The following is a 17,277-nucleotide window of genomic DNA, read 5'->3' as shown; positions in this document are numbered from 1 at the left end:
CGGCTGCTTCTTGTGATCAGACGCTTATCCATTCTGTGATGACATGACATATGTCCATTGCGGGGATACCCCTATAATATCCTATAGCTTTGGAGAAGTTGGAGCTTCTCGCTGTACTTCACAGAACAATCTGCAGTCTTACCTTTTCCTTCTTGTGTTTATGTTCTTTTTTCACCTTGTGTTTTTCCTTGTGTTTTTTATGTTTCTGCTTCTTCGTGGGTTCACTCACACTCCCCGATGAGTAACTGCTTGGCATTGGAGGACCACCTGAAACCGGTGAAGATAAAACAAATGGAACTATACAAAAACTGAGAAGAACAGCTGCCAGTCATGTATACAGTAGTCTACAAAACGAAAGGAGACTTACTAGATTAAAAAAAAGAGACAGTTCTCCTTTAGGGTGTGTTCACACGTAGTGATTTGTTGCAGATTTTGTTGTGGATCCACAGTGGATTTGACCTCTTCAACTGAAAGTGTGACATACGAAGCAGATCCACATTTAGGCTGGGTTCACAAACACACACCGGAATCCCGACGGAAATCTCGCGGTTTAGCCGCAGCAAAAAAAACGTGAGATTTCCGTTGGGAGAAGCACTGCTTCAAAACCCGCGGCACTTAGCCGTGGGTTTTGAAGCGGTCTGGCCCCTCGCTGTTCCACTGCGGCCGGCGCTCCCATAGAGGAGAGCGCGGCCACAGCGAAAAAAGAAAACAAAATGTACATGCGGCCGGGGAATCCGCGCCAGCTTCTGCCAGCTTTGCCGCAGCGGATTCACCGTCCCGTGTGGACGAGATTTCTGACAAATCTCATCCACATGGCTGGCTAATCCCGGGATTAGCGGCCGCAGGCGGATTTGCTGCTGCGAAATTCCGGACGGAATTTCCGCGGCAAATCCGCCCAGTGTGAACCCAGCCTAAATGATGCACAACTGCTACAGATTTCTTCCGCTGCATTCACATGTGACCGGATTTGCTGTGGATTTTCCGTAGCAGAATAATCCGCATCAAAACTGGATTTTGACACGGGTCTGCAGCAGACTTCACCCCTTTAATTGAACAGGTAAAATCTGGTGCAAATCAGTTTCAAAATTTGCACCAAATGGGGTGAATTTTGGTGCGGATTCACATCAAAATCTGCATCGGAAAATGTGCTGCAGATTGTGGTGCAGCTCCACAGTCAAGTCTGCTAATAATTCTTACACTGCATATTAAACATTTTCCATCTTTAGCTACCTTTAAATATTAGGCAGAGGTCGGCCAAATCCTCACTCAGCCAACAGCTCTCTCCCCTACCCCCAGGACACATGCATGCTCATCTCATCCGAGTGTGTATGCGTTCAGTGTATGTACTAAGGGAAGAAAGCTGATGACACAACACCTCTGGCAGCGGCTGATCACCCTATAACAAAAGGATCAGGAAGCTAAAATTCAAATTCCTGATCCTGATCTACCATCCAGGGACAGCTTAGAGGCCGTCATACACATCAGATCATCAACTGGTCCGACTGAAAGCAGTGCGTCTGGCTGATCTATATCTAGTGTGTATGCCCACCCTTACTTCTATGCCGAAGTATGATGGCTCCATTACAGGCCCATAGCTTGAGGCTGCATATTTCTATTTACCAATGGGCAATAAAAGCAGCAGTAAACGTGGTGCTATTTGCACATTTTCTTTGCACCGGTTGAACAACTTACTAGGCGGTAACTTAGGACCAAATTCTCCCACGTCCATTTCTTCTAACCCTTCCGTTGCTGCAGGAACCGGAGGAGGAGCCAAAAGTTTTGCTGCGGATTCGGGTGCTGTGAAAAAATAATTTTTTTTGAAAGGGAAATTGGATAGCAAAGAAAGTTCTCCGTCCATCTCTGTTCCCCATTCCATACAATTCCACATCCTCTTCTAGTATTTGGAGACACACGGAGATTCATCCTTTACTTTCAGGTTGCAAGTCAAACCATTGCGAATACTGAAGAGAAACACTCAGGTTTGTTTGGCGATATCCGACCTTTGTCATAAAAGCAACCTCTAAACCAGCGTCTTCTGAACGGCGGTCCTCACGACCCCCTCCAACAGGTCATGTAATCAGGATGTGTAATAGAGAGAATGCCTGTGGCAATTTCTGAGGCACAACAATAACGTCATCATATGTGCCTGCCATGACACCCACACAGCTCCCTGCAATCTCATCGTAGTAGGGCCGTACGGGACCCCCGAACACTGCTCGGGGCATTTAAAGGGTTAATTGTACTGATTAGCCACACAGCTGATTGCAGCTATTGCCCACAGGTGTCAGCAGTAATAAACAGCTCATGCCCGCGCTGTATGAAGAGAGGTCGCCCCGCAATCTCTCTTCATACATACCCCGGTGCTACAGGATGTTAATGTACGTGTATAAAGGGAGCAATAAGGGGTTAAAAAGGTAATTTATTCACGGCCACTTTAACCTGTAGCGTCGCACAATTAAAGGAATGCTACACCTAGAAATGATGCATAAAAATCAACAGAAAAAAATAATCTTGCCCCCACTGCCTGTTAGTTGGTTGAATTTCCTACTTGTTTCTGAAACAAACAGTCCTGTAAAAATCCTGCAGAGTCAATCTCCTGCTGAACCTCTTCCGATTTCCGCTGGGGTGTGACTGAGGGGGTGCAGCTTAACCCCCTTTGGACACAGGGTTGGTACCACAGACACAGCTTCCACTGAAATCTATACCCACCCGGCTGCTGCCGTGTGGACAAAGCAGTCTGCTTCTTGCTCTGTCCCCACTGAGCATGGACTTGGCAAACAGCTGATGGTGGAAATCCTGGAAATCCTGTCGATCAACTATTGAGGACCTATCGTGACAGCGGCTCATCAATAGCAAACTCCTTTAACAAGGCTTGTCCCTTTAAATAAAACTTTGCTAACTTTGACTATTGTTCAAGTGTCTTATTTATGAATGGTCATTTTTAACTTTGGGGCGGTAATGCTTTATATTATATTAGAGTATCCATAAAAAATTTCGGTTTGTCGTAAAACAAATAACAATGTATATTGATTGTATGTTTGTGAATGTATCCAATGCTTCCTCCGGCCCTGTCCGTCAAAAACTGTTCAGTAATGCGAGATGCGTCACCTTGTACACGGGATGATGTCGCAGCCTCCGATTTACTGGTTTCGGCGTCTGCACCGACAACAGGAGTCGGATCCTCATCACTTTCTTCATCTGACGAGGAGGATTTCTCATCAGAAGACTCTGCAAATATGGCTTTAAATAAATCGATCGGTGGCCTCTTCTCTTCCTCTTCTGGACTCTGATCTGTGTCTGCTGATGGACCCTAAAAAGATATAATGAGGGGGGTTAAACCTGCTGACATGCACCCTTTAAAATTCAATGACTGCAGAATGGTCATGTGCACAGCATCATAAGATAAAACAGACTCCGTAAACACAACTGTCCATATGCTTAATTAGGACATATGGAGGAAAGATCCCCGCTCGGGACCCCCTTCTAAGACAGTCACTAGCGACCATCAGTTCCCGCTTTGACGGACATGGCCTCTTCCTTTGATTGACTGCCATTCATTTGATTGACTGTCAATGACCTGGATTACACAGAAGTCCTCTGCACTTGGCAAGAGAAGCTGGCATCCAGCGCGCTGTGTATTTATATATGCTAATGTGTCGGTGCACTGGCTGCTGGCACTTATACACCAGGACTATTTCCCAGCATCGTATTACATCACTTGTTTGTTTCTCAGTACCATGGCAGAGCTCTTACGGACAGGACTATTTCACTTTAGGCCTGTCGCCCATTAACATCAACTGACCTAACTGCAGACCATCCAGTGGCCTGTAGCCTGCACCATTGTACATGATGTGAGAATGGGACTAGGTAAGCATTTTTACTTCTTGAATGGTTTAATTTGTTTATTTCCTAAATTAGCCCTTTAAATCCTTCCCTGAGTGATTATTAATTGGCCTGGCCAAATTTCCATTGTCAGGAAGTAAACCATATGAGGTTCCTATTCAATTGAAAGCAAGCAGAGATTTTGAAAATAGTGAGAAACTCGTAAACTAAATATATAAAAAAAATAGAATAACATCCATAACACTTCTATTATTCCAGTAAACGGCCTATTTACTATTGCCACCAGACTACCAATAGCTAAAATAACTAGGCTGCAATAGTCTTCATTCATTTTCATACCCCCTAATGTGCAATTTACAACCTGTTCCTAGCTTCAGTCTATTCCCCTATGGATGTGTCCCTCCCAGTAATACATGTTGGATGGAAGATCTGTGTAAGCCCGCAGCTGAATCCGACCCTGTGCCCGGCGCATACAGTAATTATCTGTACTGCGGATGGTCCACATGGCTCGCACTCGGACATGTGCATTACAGATTCTTTTTTTCCTGAAAAATCTAATTTGAAGAGGCCATTTAATAATCACTCCGGGAAGGATTTAAAGTGGGGTGATCTAGAAAATGAACAACTAAACCACCAAAAAAGTAAAAATACTCACCTGGTTCCACTGGAAGCTGTCAGCGTGGAATCCGTGCAGAATTAGCGCATGCTGCGATTTTTTTTTTCCACAAGCAGAAAACGGGGTTACTATCCTTTCATGTAAGCGGACATGTGACTGTTCTTAATTTTGCTAATGGGTGCGGAATGTCGCGGATTTTCCATGCGGGTGACGATCTCAGATTCTGCAATCCAAATCCGGCGTGTGAGACCAGCCTTACTCTCTCCTCACCCTCCTTGCCGCTTTCTCTAAAGGGCTACTTACACGGGATGATCACGCAAAATTCATTCAAACGAACGCAAATGTGCAATAATCATTACGTCCAAATGTAAAAAAAAAGAAGTTTACTTTTCATTTGTCGCTCACTTTCAACCAGCATTAAAAATCAGTGCCGGATCGCTGACTTCTCGCTGCGTGTAAAAGCTTCACAAGAGCTGAGCGAGAACCTGCCTGTCTAAACACTCTACACGAGCGCTAACTAGTGGGGACGTCACAGCTCATGCAGTCGATTAAACGGGCAGATCGTTCCATCTAAATGAAGCATAACCATGAAAACGGGAGACGACGTGAACAGAGCAAAGACAGCCGGAAGCAGCAGGAAAGTCAGCCGTGTGAAGGAGTTAGTTCCCCTTCTACAGAGGACGACCTATCGGGCACGGATGCCCGGCAAGTCATCCCAGCGATGATCATGTCTGTGCTTTTACACAGGAACAAGTCTTGCTAGTGAATGTAGATGGCGCTGACCAGCGATCGTTCCGGCCTGCCCCGCCTCCATTCACAGTAAACAGGAAGTCGTTTATAGATAAATGACTGCCTGTTTACACGGGCCGATCCGTCATTCAGTTTTATGAAAAGTGAATGACGGACGAGAAGCGAACAAATCCTCGTTCGGCGTTCTGTCACAGCATTCATTTACACTGAATGAAAACTTGGTACAGACAGATTCTTACACGGGTTTTAAAGCCGCAGAGTGATAGAAAGTTTTAAAAGAAGACTTTTTACACATTTGCCCACTTTTGAGTTCAGGAAGGAAATCTACAAAAAGAGACGTAGTGCAAAAGTGTCCGAAGCCTTTTAATAAAAATAATACTGAAATGTGCCCTCAATTCTACTCCATTTGGAAGCAGTATCTTCTCTCTTGATTCCAGTACCAACCAGCAGACATAATCCTTATATGGAGCTGTATGTATATGTAACCAAGCACAGCCATGAACCCCTACATACATACATACAGGGGAGCATTATACGTACCTGGGCTGGGACAACAGCAGCGCCTGCAGACTGGGAATCCTTCGGTTTTGTGTCAGGTTCTTCTTTTGCTACTTCACTCTTACTGCGCTCTAGACTTAGAAACTCGCTAACTGAGTCTTTCTTCTTTTCTTCGGCAGCACCTGACATATCCCACCGGGATGATTTCTTTGGCTCTGGAATGTATAAATCAAAGAAATTAAAAACTGCTAAATCGTAGAGCATCGCACTCTGTCCAGAGATCTCTTGAACGACGTGTGTACTCCACTCCTGCAGCAATTTTTAACCCTTTGCAATCCAATTTTGGATTCAGGGTTTCCTAGGGGGCTTTCTCTTTCTGCCATTACACAATATTGCCATCTGCTGGCTAGAGCCAGTACTTCGGTATGGGAGGCCCCCGACAACAGAGTGGCCAGTAATATACAGTAAGAATACCCTGCCGGACGTCTTCCAACATCAGAGCTGTACAGCCTTCAAATTGAATGTCTTCAGACGTCAGACAGTGGATTGGAAAGGGTTAATGCTTCAATAAAAGCGTAGCCTTGAATAGATCTACTATTCTGTGCATACAGCTCCCATACAGACTTGCACATAGGGTTTGTTTGTAGTCTGTGAATATGGGGACACGGTGACACAGAGGGCTGCACTTTTATTTTTTATCAAAACCATTTGCAAATGTGCTTCTTTTTAAATGATAAATGCATAGAAGCAATGACAAAGGGTTAATAAGTGTGCGTACCCTTTAAAAGTCAGGAGAGCCAATTTCGCTATCATGTTAATATGTCTTAAGTGTCCAAGGTGGAAGACTCCTTTGAAGTAGGTTTTACAAAGTTGCACTTACTGCTTCCAGAGCTCTGCTGTAGTTTCTCGGGTCTAGCTGAGGCGATCGTGTTAGTTGGTGGTTGCGTTTCAGGAATAGTTAGAAAATTGAAGACGGAGTACTTGTCCCTTTTGATCTTTGGAAGCCCAATGATGGTTGACCTGGAAATCAAACATTTTCTTTATAAACTGCCTTTATTGTTAAACATTTGCATAATTTATATGCAAATACATATATAAATCAAATATCCATCCATGGTATGCAGAAGGCAAACAGTACAAGAAGAGAAGCTAGCTGGCCAGTATGAAGTGCATCCAGGGTCCCAGCTGCCAATCAGGAGGCAGCAAACGTCATCATCATCTCCCAGACAAATAAGGGCCAATGCCCACGAATGGATTTCTGCGGCGTTTCATGCAGCGGAAATCTGAGGAGTTATCCCGCAGCTATTAGATCCTATGGAACCTAATAGTTTTCTGCCTTTCAATGTTCACGGCATGTTCTAATTGCCAAGGAAAAATGCGCGTCCGTCTTCCATTGTGGTCAATGGAAGCTGTCCGTCACGCGATACTTCCGCTGCAAGCACAGCGGAAGTATTGCGTGATTATGCATCACCACCCACTGCGTGCCGGCTCGCCGGACTGGACTCCGGAGAGGTGAGTATGGCATCTTTGGGGGTGCCAAGTCAGACTCCGCTGTGATATTCCGCTGGCGGAGTCCGACACGGCCATGGGCAGGAGTTCTAAGCTTTTAAAAAAACTCAGTAGCACGTTGGGGCTCCCTTTTTAGGAAGGGTAGGTGGGGCAGAAATTAATATCTTCAATTAACCCTTTGCATTCCCATTTTGGATTCAGGGTTTCCTAGGGGGCTCTCTCTTTCTGCCATTATACAATGGCGCCATCTGCTGCCTAGAGCAAGTACTGCGGTATGGGACATACTGGAGAGGCCTCCTGACAACAGAGCAGCCAGTAATATACAGTAAGAATACCCTGCCGGACGTCTTCCAACATCAAAGCTGCACAGCCTTCAATTAGAATGCCTTTGGACTTCAGACAGTGGATTGGAAAGGGTTAATATTTAGCTTTTGAAGTCATGATACCTTAATTTACTGAACAGCAGCTCTGTTTTACTAATGGCAACTATTTCTCTTTTTCAAGCTGTCTGACCCCATCCTATTTATCCTGCACTTTAGACAGTGGAGTATAGAGTACAGTACATGAGAGTATGGATTGTACATGTTTTTTATACTCTCCTACCTACTTCCACATACTTTTTGTGTGCGAGGCACAGATAGACTTCGTATATAGCGAAATACACAAAAAAACAAAAAAAGATTTTTATACACACTGTTAAATTTATTTTTCGGCCAATTCATTGGGGCACACAGCTGAACACCGCGGGTATAGCCACTCTCATAAGGAGACGGACACTATAAGCAAAAATGTGTTAGCGCCTCCTACCAGCTATACCCCTCCTGCAGGCACCAAGCTAACCAGTTTGTATCCAAGCAATAGGATATGAGAGAGAAAAATCAGTCAACATAAACAGTAAAATATTTAAGACTGCAACACAGCAGAAAACCATGTGAACTTCGGAGAAAAAGCTCCAAGGAGAAAAATATTGTGAAAACCTCAAACTGGGTGGGTGCTGCACCCCTCAATGAATGCGATGAGAAATGGATTTTACGGTAACTACAAAAAAAACTTGTTTTCTTGTCCGTTGCATTGTGGGATGCAGCTGAAGACCTTGGGAAGTTCCAGAGCAGTCCCCCGGGTGGCGGGAAAAGATACACAATGACACGTGGTCAGTTAATGGCTGTCTGCAAAACTTTTCGTCCGGGAGAGGCATTCGCAGATGGAAAAGTGTGCACCTGGTAGAACCTGGAGAAGGTGTGCAGAGACGCCCAAGTGGTAGTCTTACATACTTAAAAGACGGAAGGACTATTGTGAGACGCCCAAAAAGCACCCACTGCCCGGATTGAATTTGCAGTAATACAGAAGAGAGGTTTCCTGTCTTTGGCACGGTAGGCCTCCATCAACTGCTAATCTGATCCAGCGTGATGTGAAGGCTTTGTAAGCCGCAAGACCACGTCTCGGAGCATCTGGGATAACAAACAGAGAATCAGAGCGTCTGAACGAAGATGTCAAAAAGAGTTAAATTCTTAAGGCTCGATCCAAAAACCCACCTATAGAGGATGTAACTTCAGATAAGTAGTTGAGGGGCAGAACGAAGGTGAATTGATGTCTTCCTTAGGCCACCTGCAGATGGGCGGGTCGGAACCGGCTGCGAGGATTCTCGCGGCTCCGGCTGTTTGATGTGCCGGCTTGCCGGGCAGCCGGTGCATGCGCAGACCGAAGCTGGCGGCCGGGCAGTGACGTTTCTGTGCGGGGCTCTGCGGGCCCCGCTCAGAAATAGAGCATGCCGTGGTTTGTTTGCCGCCCGAGATTTCGCGCAACCGTCTGCATAGGATTGCGTTTGTTAACGCAATCCTATGCAGGCTTCCAGCGGCAGAAATCCCGCGGGAAATCCCGCCGCGGAATTTCCGCCCGTCTGTAGGCGGCCTTAATGTGGAAGGATGACACCACCTTATGGAGAAAAGGATGGAGCAGGATGCAGGTCAACCTTATCCTGATGGAAGATGGTGAATGGAGGTTTGGTCGACAAGGCTTCAAGCATAAAGGCCCATCGGATGGACGATATTTCCAGCAAAAAGGCAACTTTACAGGACAAAAGGAGAGCCGGAAAGTTGCATAACGTCTCGAAGGGATGAGATTGAGGTACCAATGTGGGACAAGAATCCCCAGAGACCCTCCATCTGAGTATTCTTGAGAAGCAATAGAATGCGTGGAAACAGAAGGAAGATGTACGGTAACTGGAAATCAGTTCAAGGAATTATGAGGGCATCCACTGCTCAAGCTTGGGTTCTGGGACCTGAACACAAAGGTCACGACTTTGCAATTGGATCTGGTCGTCATGAGATAGACATCCATATGTGATTGTTCCCAGCAAGAGAAACCAAGTAATCTTGCAGATATGATACCTTTTAATGGCTAACAAAAATAATTGATGTAATAGCGAACTTGCGAACCTCTCGGGCTCTTCGTCAGGCCAAAATGGAATAGATCCGAAGAGGCATGCATATTTATACACACTTATGTGGTCGGGACGCCAGGAAGGACGTGGTTTGTAGAAGGGTCATCAGTCTTGGTACTGCAAGGATTTTTTATTATCCAAAGGTTAGGGGGTTAGGGGGCTGGAGAGGTGAAAGGGACAAAACTGAGGGCCCCCTTTTGTGCAGATCTCACACAGCTGACCTTGTTTTGTGGTAGATGAGAACTCTTACCACCAGTGGCCTCTGAAACAATCTCGTCTAGTCTGGCGTCAAAGAGACCTAAGTCAACGAAGGGAAGAAGTGTTAAAGACCGCTCAGAGACGACATTCGCGGTCCAGGATTTGAGCCATATAGTCAGGTGAGAGAAAATCAAAGCAGCTGATGCGCGGGCCAACAGTCTGGCCATATCTAGGGAGGCTTCACTTAGAAATTCTGCCACCTGGCTTATCTGCTGCTCAATGTCCTCTAATTCTGACCCAAATAGAAGCAAAAACAGGGTGAAGTGTCAGATGCACTACCTCAAAAGAAGTTTTGGCTAGGGATTCAAGGTTTTTGTTCATGTATGTCCCAAAAAGACAAGGCGTCCACCACAGGTAGGGTGGTGCTCTTAGATGAACAGGACACTAGGGGGTCCACTACTGGTGAAGACAAATCATTTCTTAACTAAGTCTTCCGGAAAGGGGTACACAACGTCCAAATGCTTTGATTCGGCAAGGATACTTACCCCAGGAAAGAGAATACTCACCTATCTGCCGCAGACCATAGGTCTTCTTAATTCCAGCACGATGCGCTCCGACGCTTGCCTGCCTTTAGGTAGGAACGGAATACTCCAATAGGAGGGGGCCACTATAGCCCCCTCCTACTAGTTAAGGGTCAAACCGACATTGACCTTCCTCCTTGCCTTCTGAGCGTCGGCCGGCAACAACACTGGTTAACTCCAGTCTGTTAACCCTCCTTGGTGGGGTAACAGGAAGAGTCTAGTGCCAGCCCTGTATTCCTAGATCCGGTAGGATAACTACTGAACTACTGAAGACCGGTTGATTGAAGAAGTCTGCCTTCTGTGGACACTTAGATAAAATGGATTAGCTTGGTGCTTGCAGAAGGGGTATAGCTGGTAGGAGGAGCCAACACTTTTTTTTTTTTTTTACTTCTTAGTGCCATGAGTTATACATTATTTCGTAGTGGCAGGAGGGAATACATTATTTATAATGTGCCCATATATTCACCAGGCGTGCTCTGTATGAGTCACATTCTCCTACAGCTTACCCTGGATAAGGATCGGGGACATTAAACCGTTTACACAGCAGTCTATCAGGGTGCCACTCAAACTTATCCCTCGTCAATTTTCCAAACATTTTCATTTTCACTGCGGCAGCTTTGTCATTGACGTCACCCTGCAGGAGAGAAGAGAAAGAGGACAGGAGTACAAAGCAACGCTGAACAAGGGGCAGTCACATCCAAAACTAAGGGGGCTGCACGTGTAGGGATCTTTTTGAACAATATGACCATTTTCTATTGCAGTTGACAATCGTTGTCCATCTAAATGTGCTTGATTGGTTCTAAGGATATTTCTTAACCCATTAACACCCAGTGCAAAAATTCACCTTTGGAATGCTGCATTCTAAAGGTGAATTTTTGCACTGGGTGTTAATGGGTTAAGAAATATCCTTAGAACCAATCAATCACATTTAGATGGACATTGATTGTCAACTGCAATAGAAAATGGTAGTATTGATTTTTTTTTTTCTTGGTCTACCCCAAATTGTTTTTTTTTTTTGTTTTTTTTTATGCAGGGCATTCAAAACTGAAGCAGATGGAACTAAAAGGAACAAAATGGGCAAGAACAGGAAAAAAAAAATATTTCCACATTTTTTAATGCCATTCGTTAAACTTGTAAAGACAAATATATAAACACCTGCCAATGTTCTATAACAAAAAAGTACTGATCTGTGACGCAACTTACATACTTTGGCAGGTCCTCCGCTCTTTGTTTACAAGTGGACAGTATAGGATTGCCGCAGCGATCACATTGTACTACAGGCATCAAAGGCTCCCGTCGCTGAGTGGTGATATGAGTAGTACAGCAAGAGTTGTGTGCGGCTGCACTGATCACATACTGTCCCTTGTAAATAAAGACTAAGAGGCCTTTTTTTTATTATTTTGCCGCTATTTTTACATTTTCTTTCACAAGCATTACTTACCCCAATAATAAACCCTCCAAATTCCCCCCACATAATGTCAAATCTGTATAGTGTTCTGTAGGACATCACTCTGGCGCCAAGAACAAAAAAACCCAACATTTTAACACGATTGTAGCAGCTAGTTATTGGTGACAAGCCACCCGTATGGACATCCCGGCTGTTGCCAGTGCGGTCACAAGTTCCAATATGACAAATCAATTACTCTTCGCGTGAAAACAAGACCCCTCAGGGGATTGTGGCACCAGTGATATGGAAGCTATGTGGAATTTAAAGGGAGTCTGTCTGCAGGCATTGTGTTATGCAGCAGTAGGAGCCGAGAAGACTCATATACTGAATCTTTTCCCATAAAACTATATAACTTGTACTTTATTCAGTTATATCTCTGCATGTTCTGAGCTGAACAGTCCAATGGGCGTTCCTATCAGTGATCGACAGCTAGCTGTGTATGACTGTACATACTGGGATAGCTGTCAATCACTGATAGCTCCGCCCATTGGACTGTTCAGCTCGGAAGGTGCAGGGATATAAATGAAAAAAATACAAGTTCTACTGAATCTTTTCCCATAAACTATGTATCAGTCTGCTCAGCTTCTCCTGCTCTATAACATCCTGCCTGCAGTCTGGCCAGCATTTTCAACCTGACGGATTCTCTTTAAAAGGGGAGTATATTAAAAGTTGATGGTTTTCAAATTTGAGATGAACGACAATTTTAATTTTCAGCAGGCAAAACACCCCTGTAAGAATGAATTTTAGAGTGATTTTCTTGCGCGAATAGAAATTCTTTGCTTTTTACCAAATCTTCTATAGCCGGTACATTCCTTAGGATATGATCCCTTTTTGCTATTTTTCTATAACACTGAGGGATTCTATCAGGAATTAATAGAAAAATCATATTTGTAAAGAAAACAGTCCAGGGAAATAACCGGGAAATCATTTTTATATTTCTCTTGTACCTCTTGATCCCTTGGTACGTCAACTGTGTCTGTATCATCCTCGTATTTTCCCCGGGTAAACCGAGAGGATAGATGGGAGTTGGTGGGTTTATACAGCATGGCGGATCGCATAAACTCCTCTCGCTCGCGGGAACGCTCCCATTCTGTCATGTTCGTGTCTAGGCAGCTTTCCAGAGCATCTGTGGAAAAAACAAAACTTTTCAGACTGCTACTAGATCGTACGTACTCCAATAAGAGGCTTCAAAACTTTTATTTTGGGATAATTGGCATATCACTAAAATAGGATTCTTGAGGTTACGGACCCTGGGTGTCAGATGGGATGCTGAAATGATTGGAAGACGCAGAAAACCAATGTACTCTCACTCATTGTGAGCAAAATACAAAAAATGGTGGGTAGAACCCTGTGCAGAGCAATAGGAGAAAAAGAGGATACAGACAAACCATGTCAGATGAAAAAGCCATACAGGGGATACTGCTGGCCTAGTAACACTAGTGTGCCCAGAGGCCAGCAAGATGCACGTAATGCAGCAAAATTGACATGCTAACTTTGTCCTATGGATCAGTACGATCACGATGATACCAAATTCATATATATCTATATGTATATAAAAATGTCTCACAACGACAACCCCATTCCACATGCCCTAATAAAGCATAAAGATTAAAAAAAAAAAAGGTGGGCGTCCTCTATGTGCCAGAGCAGAGAGCAGTGGCTTTCGCTCTAACAGACATAGTCTGTCTATGAATTCCATGGATGACCAACTATTTCAATGGATACATGTAGCAGCTGCTGCAGACAACATAAACAGCTAATGGTAACTTTCCCTTTCAAAAGTCATCCGTTTGCCTGGGGGTCTTAGGAGCCGATCCGTGCCTCGGCTCTTATAGTAAAGGTTTCTGCAACCAGACAATCCCTTTAAATTAGTCGTCTGTACCTTTCTCTCCTTTATGAAGGCTTCTAATGTAGTTTTCATATCTCTTTTGTTTTTCAGAATTTTTTTCAAATGGCCGAAATTCTTCGGCGTGCTCCGGCACCATCTGCCTGTCAAGAAGACTTTGTTGGAACTTCTCCTCTACAGCAGAAGCCTGGAAACGTTTTTTCAAAGCCTCCTGTGCAAGTTTCTGGGCCTTGGATCTCTGTTCTTCTAGAGTGTGCTTCACATCCTGGATTCGCTCTCGGTCTTTCTCAGAAAGAAGCTCCAGCACTGAGGTGGGTCCTAAATGATCACACACAAAACCATCAATGAACAGAACAGGAAAGACCTAGAACGTAGCAACATGCTCGGCGGTCATCTCACGCACCCTGAAGTGGAGCTTCTCCCAACATATCCCTTCGCTGGGAAGAATTAAGCTGGTGTCTGCCAGCCGGCTGCTCTTTGACAGGTGCCACACCGGGTTTCAAAGAGGATTCGCCAATCATGGCCTGCAGAACCGCAGAATTCTGACTGTTCTCAGCTAGCACGGGTCTAAAATAATGAACGGGTCTATAATCCCTTGGGAGGTCAGGAGGTGGATAAATCTGAGGATGTTAAAAGACATTGGATATTAAGTTGTGAAAATCAATTCCCGGAGGACTGGTTACACATGTCAAGCTTAAACCGTTTTTCTTCCTTCTAGCCGTTTTGCTGCAGGAAGCAGATAGCTCCGAACATTGCACAGTGGTTTGGGTTGGTACTGCAGGCTGGGTCCTTTTGAAGTAAATGGAACTCCGCCTGCAGTACCAGCTCAGGCCACTGCGCAATGTATGGAGCAATCTACTTCCTACAGCAAAGTAACTGAAAGTGGGGCAACCTTTTTAAAGACACGAGCTAATATGAGCAAGCAATTCAGCATTGCAAAGCATGGGGGACACTGCAATAGCCAGATCGTCCGATGATGTGGAGTTGAGACTATTTTAAACCCTTAAGGACCAATATAAATCATTGGTCTTCCAGGAGTGTATGGAGAAGGCTTTTACCCAGTGTTTCATACAGCTTGATGGCAACAACCACGATCGGACTAGCTGACTGTGGCCGTTAAATTGCTTAGATGCCACTGTCAATTACGACTGCAGTATCTAAGCAGCCATCAGTCCCTACTACATACAATCGTGGGATGCCAATGAATTGCCATTGCAGCCTCGTGTCCTGTGGGGGCCCCCAGGTCTCCTAAGTCTATTAAGCCATGGAATTCAACCTATTAAATGGGTTGTCCAGGGTGAGAAAAACAAGGCTGCTTTCTTCCAAAAACAGTCACGCTTGTCCATGGGTTGTGTGATATTGCACTCCATTGAAGAAAATGGGAGCTGAACTGCAATACCAGACACAACCCATGGACAAGTGTGGCGCTGTGTTTAGAAGAAAGCAGCCATGTTTTTCTACTATTGAACTATTACTGTAAAGAACCAGCTACCTTTTTAGATGGAGGGGATTGTGTTGCCAGACAAAAGCCTTCCAGCATTTTCCCGATATACTGAAGTTCTTTTGAAGAGCCTAAAAAAAAAAAAAAAAAAACATTAATAAAGAACAAAAAAAAGGAAAAGGACAGAAAATATTTAATTGTTGCAAGCTGCTTAGCTGGAATCCACATATAATTCAGCATAACATCTACTACTACTATGTATGCTGTCCTCCAGGAGAGAGCAAGCACTGATTTTGCCTGACTTACAGGTGAGACGCCCATAAGGAGTGCTTCCTTCCATTGGGAGAAGAGCATTTTACAGAATATTCCTAAGGCCCATTGAATTAGCTGGAGCAAGAGAGGTCCCAAATTCAAGACCCTTGTCTATTATGCAGAGCACAGAGTGGCTACAAGTCCCTCAAGAAGGAGGACCTAGCACGTCCATGCATTACCCAGCTAGCCCACTGATTTCACTATGCACCTTGTAATGCTTCATTTTCCCTGCAGGGGTGCTGTAGGGATACTAAACACTTGCTTCTGAGTTCACCCACCGTTTACAACTGATCGCTAAAATAATAGTAGTGGAACCTTGTGATCAGCCAACAAAAATGTACAATTACAAAGCAGTTGTCCAATGAAATTAAGTTATCCCTGATCCACAGGATAACTAGCTGATTGGTAGCCGTTCGACCTCTGTGACCGCCACCGATCACGAGAACTTGCGTCTGGATTATTCCTGAATTAATACAGTGGCAGTCACACATGCGCACCCCAAATTTATTAATTTCAACAGCAGAGCCGGAGACAGCCAAACGCTCTCTTGTGGATAACTTCATTTCATATTCAGGGTGTGACTGGTGTTAGCCCACTTGTGGACTTAAGTATTTAGACGCTGCAGTAAAATATGACCTCGAGTCAAAGCAAGCAGCCAGAGGGGAAGGGGGTTCCTCCGGCACTCCATCAGCTCTCCAGGACGCGATCTTAGTGTGCCTATGGATTAGCATTGCAGCCTGCTGTAGGCTCCTAGGGATGCGATACCTGAATTCCTATTAAGCCCTGTCTAAGTACAGTAGTATATAGTACAAGCGATCAACTGAAGTTCCATACAGGGACTAAAGATGTAGAAAAAAGTTTAATAAAACTATTTAAAACATTAAAAGTTATAAAAACATAACTTTTTTCCATTAAAACCATTAAAAAAAACCAAACAAAAATACATTCCGTATCACCAAGTAAAAGCCCATTTACAGGCAACGATTATCACTCAAATTTGGCTCAAAAGCCATCGTTTGAGCGATAATCGTTGTGTGTAAATGCTCCCATCTTTCACCCTTTGGCTGAACGATGATTTTTAGCTTAGCATAAAATTCATCTTTCAGCCGGAGAGAAGATAACAGACCGCATGCTGTCCATAGTGCTGTATTCTCCACAGGAGTGTTGATTACACTGTATTCAGCTTGCAGCCCCGTGGCAGAACAAAGGAGCTGTATGCAGAGAACAGACCACCTGGAGGTCCTGGAGGCTCATTTACATGCAAATTAAGGTGATAAGCTGCTAATGGACATTAGTGTCCATTAGTGGTTTATGCAAAACGATCTCTCAAACTCTTTGAACGATTATCTTTGTGTATAAATGGGCCTTTAGCCTGAACTATTAAAATATCCCACAAGGTGAACACAGTAGAAAACAAAAGTACAGAATGCTTTGTTTTTCGGTTACCTCATCTACAGCTCTCTCAACCACATACAAGCCCTCACACAAGTCTCTTGGGAGGCGGAATGATTAAAAAGTAAAACCCTTTTGACTTGAAGAGGTTAAAGAAGGAAACAAGTAATCCTAAGCGACAAGGTCTTCTGCAGCAGCTCTAAATATTTCCAGTATAAAAAGACCAAAGGTGCATTTTTGGTAAAGAGGGGGTTAATGCGGCAGCAATGGTTTATGGAAACGGGAGTGCAGAGCAAACACTCCGCTGCCCACAGCTACGCAAACAAACACAACAATGGGCACACCTCTGTTGATACAAGCGCTTGGAGTCTGGATGTGTGTGAGAGAAAGAGGCCGCTGATAGA

The 17,277-nt window shown here is 44.4% G+C and overlaps 1 protein-coding gene across 2 annotated transcripts in view; it reads right to left on the bottom strand.

Annotated features, from left to right (window-relative positions):
- GPATCH1 (G-patch domain containing 1) overlaps window positions 1–17,277 on the bottom strand; it is a 36,274-nt gene that overhangs the window by 3,812 nt on the left and 15,185 nt on the right. Inside the window, exons 9-18 of one of the 2 annotated variants that reach the window (XM_066582191.1) lie at window positions 15,221–15,300; window positions 14,132–14,348; window positions 13,765–14,046; window positions 12,830–13,008; window positions 10,942–11,069; window positions 6,588–6,727; window positions 5,750–5,922; window positions 3,109–3,310; window positions 1,693–1,797; window positions 143–273 (exon numbers count right to left, since the gene is read on the bottom strand). In XM_066582191.1, coding sequence (XP_066438288.1) covers window positions 143–273; window positions 1,693–1,797; window positions 3,109–3,310; window positions 5,750–5,922; window positions 6,588–6,727; window positions 10,942–11,069; window positions 12,830–13,008; window positions 13,765–14,046; window positions 14,132–14,348; window positions 15,221–15,300 — 1,637 coding nt within the window. The remainder of the gene's footprint in view (window positions 1–142; window positions 274–1,692; window positions 1,798–3,108; window positions 3,311–5,749; window positions 5,923–6,587; window positions 6,728–10,941; window positions 11,070–12,829; window positions 13,009–13,764; window positions 14,047–14,131; window positions 14,349–15,220; window positions 15,301–17,277) is intronic. The other variant, XM_066582192.1, reaches the window with a different exon arrangement.

The sequence above is a fragment of the Eleutherodactylus coqui genome, chromosome 11 (assembly GCF_035609145.1).
Source record: "Eleutherodactylus coqui strain aEleCoq1 chromosome 11, aEleCoq1.hap1, whole genome shotgun sequence".
In the NCBI taxonomy this organism is placed as follows: Eukaryota; Metazoa; Chordata; class Amphibia; order Anura; family Eleutherodactylidae; genus Eleutherodactylus; species Eleutherodactylus coqui.
This window is presented reverse-complemented; position numbering and strand designations above follow the sequence as displayed.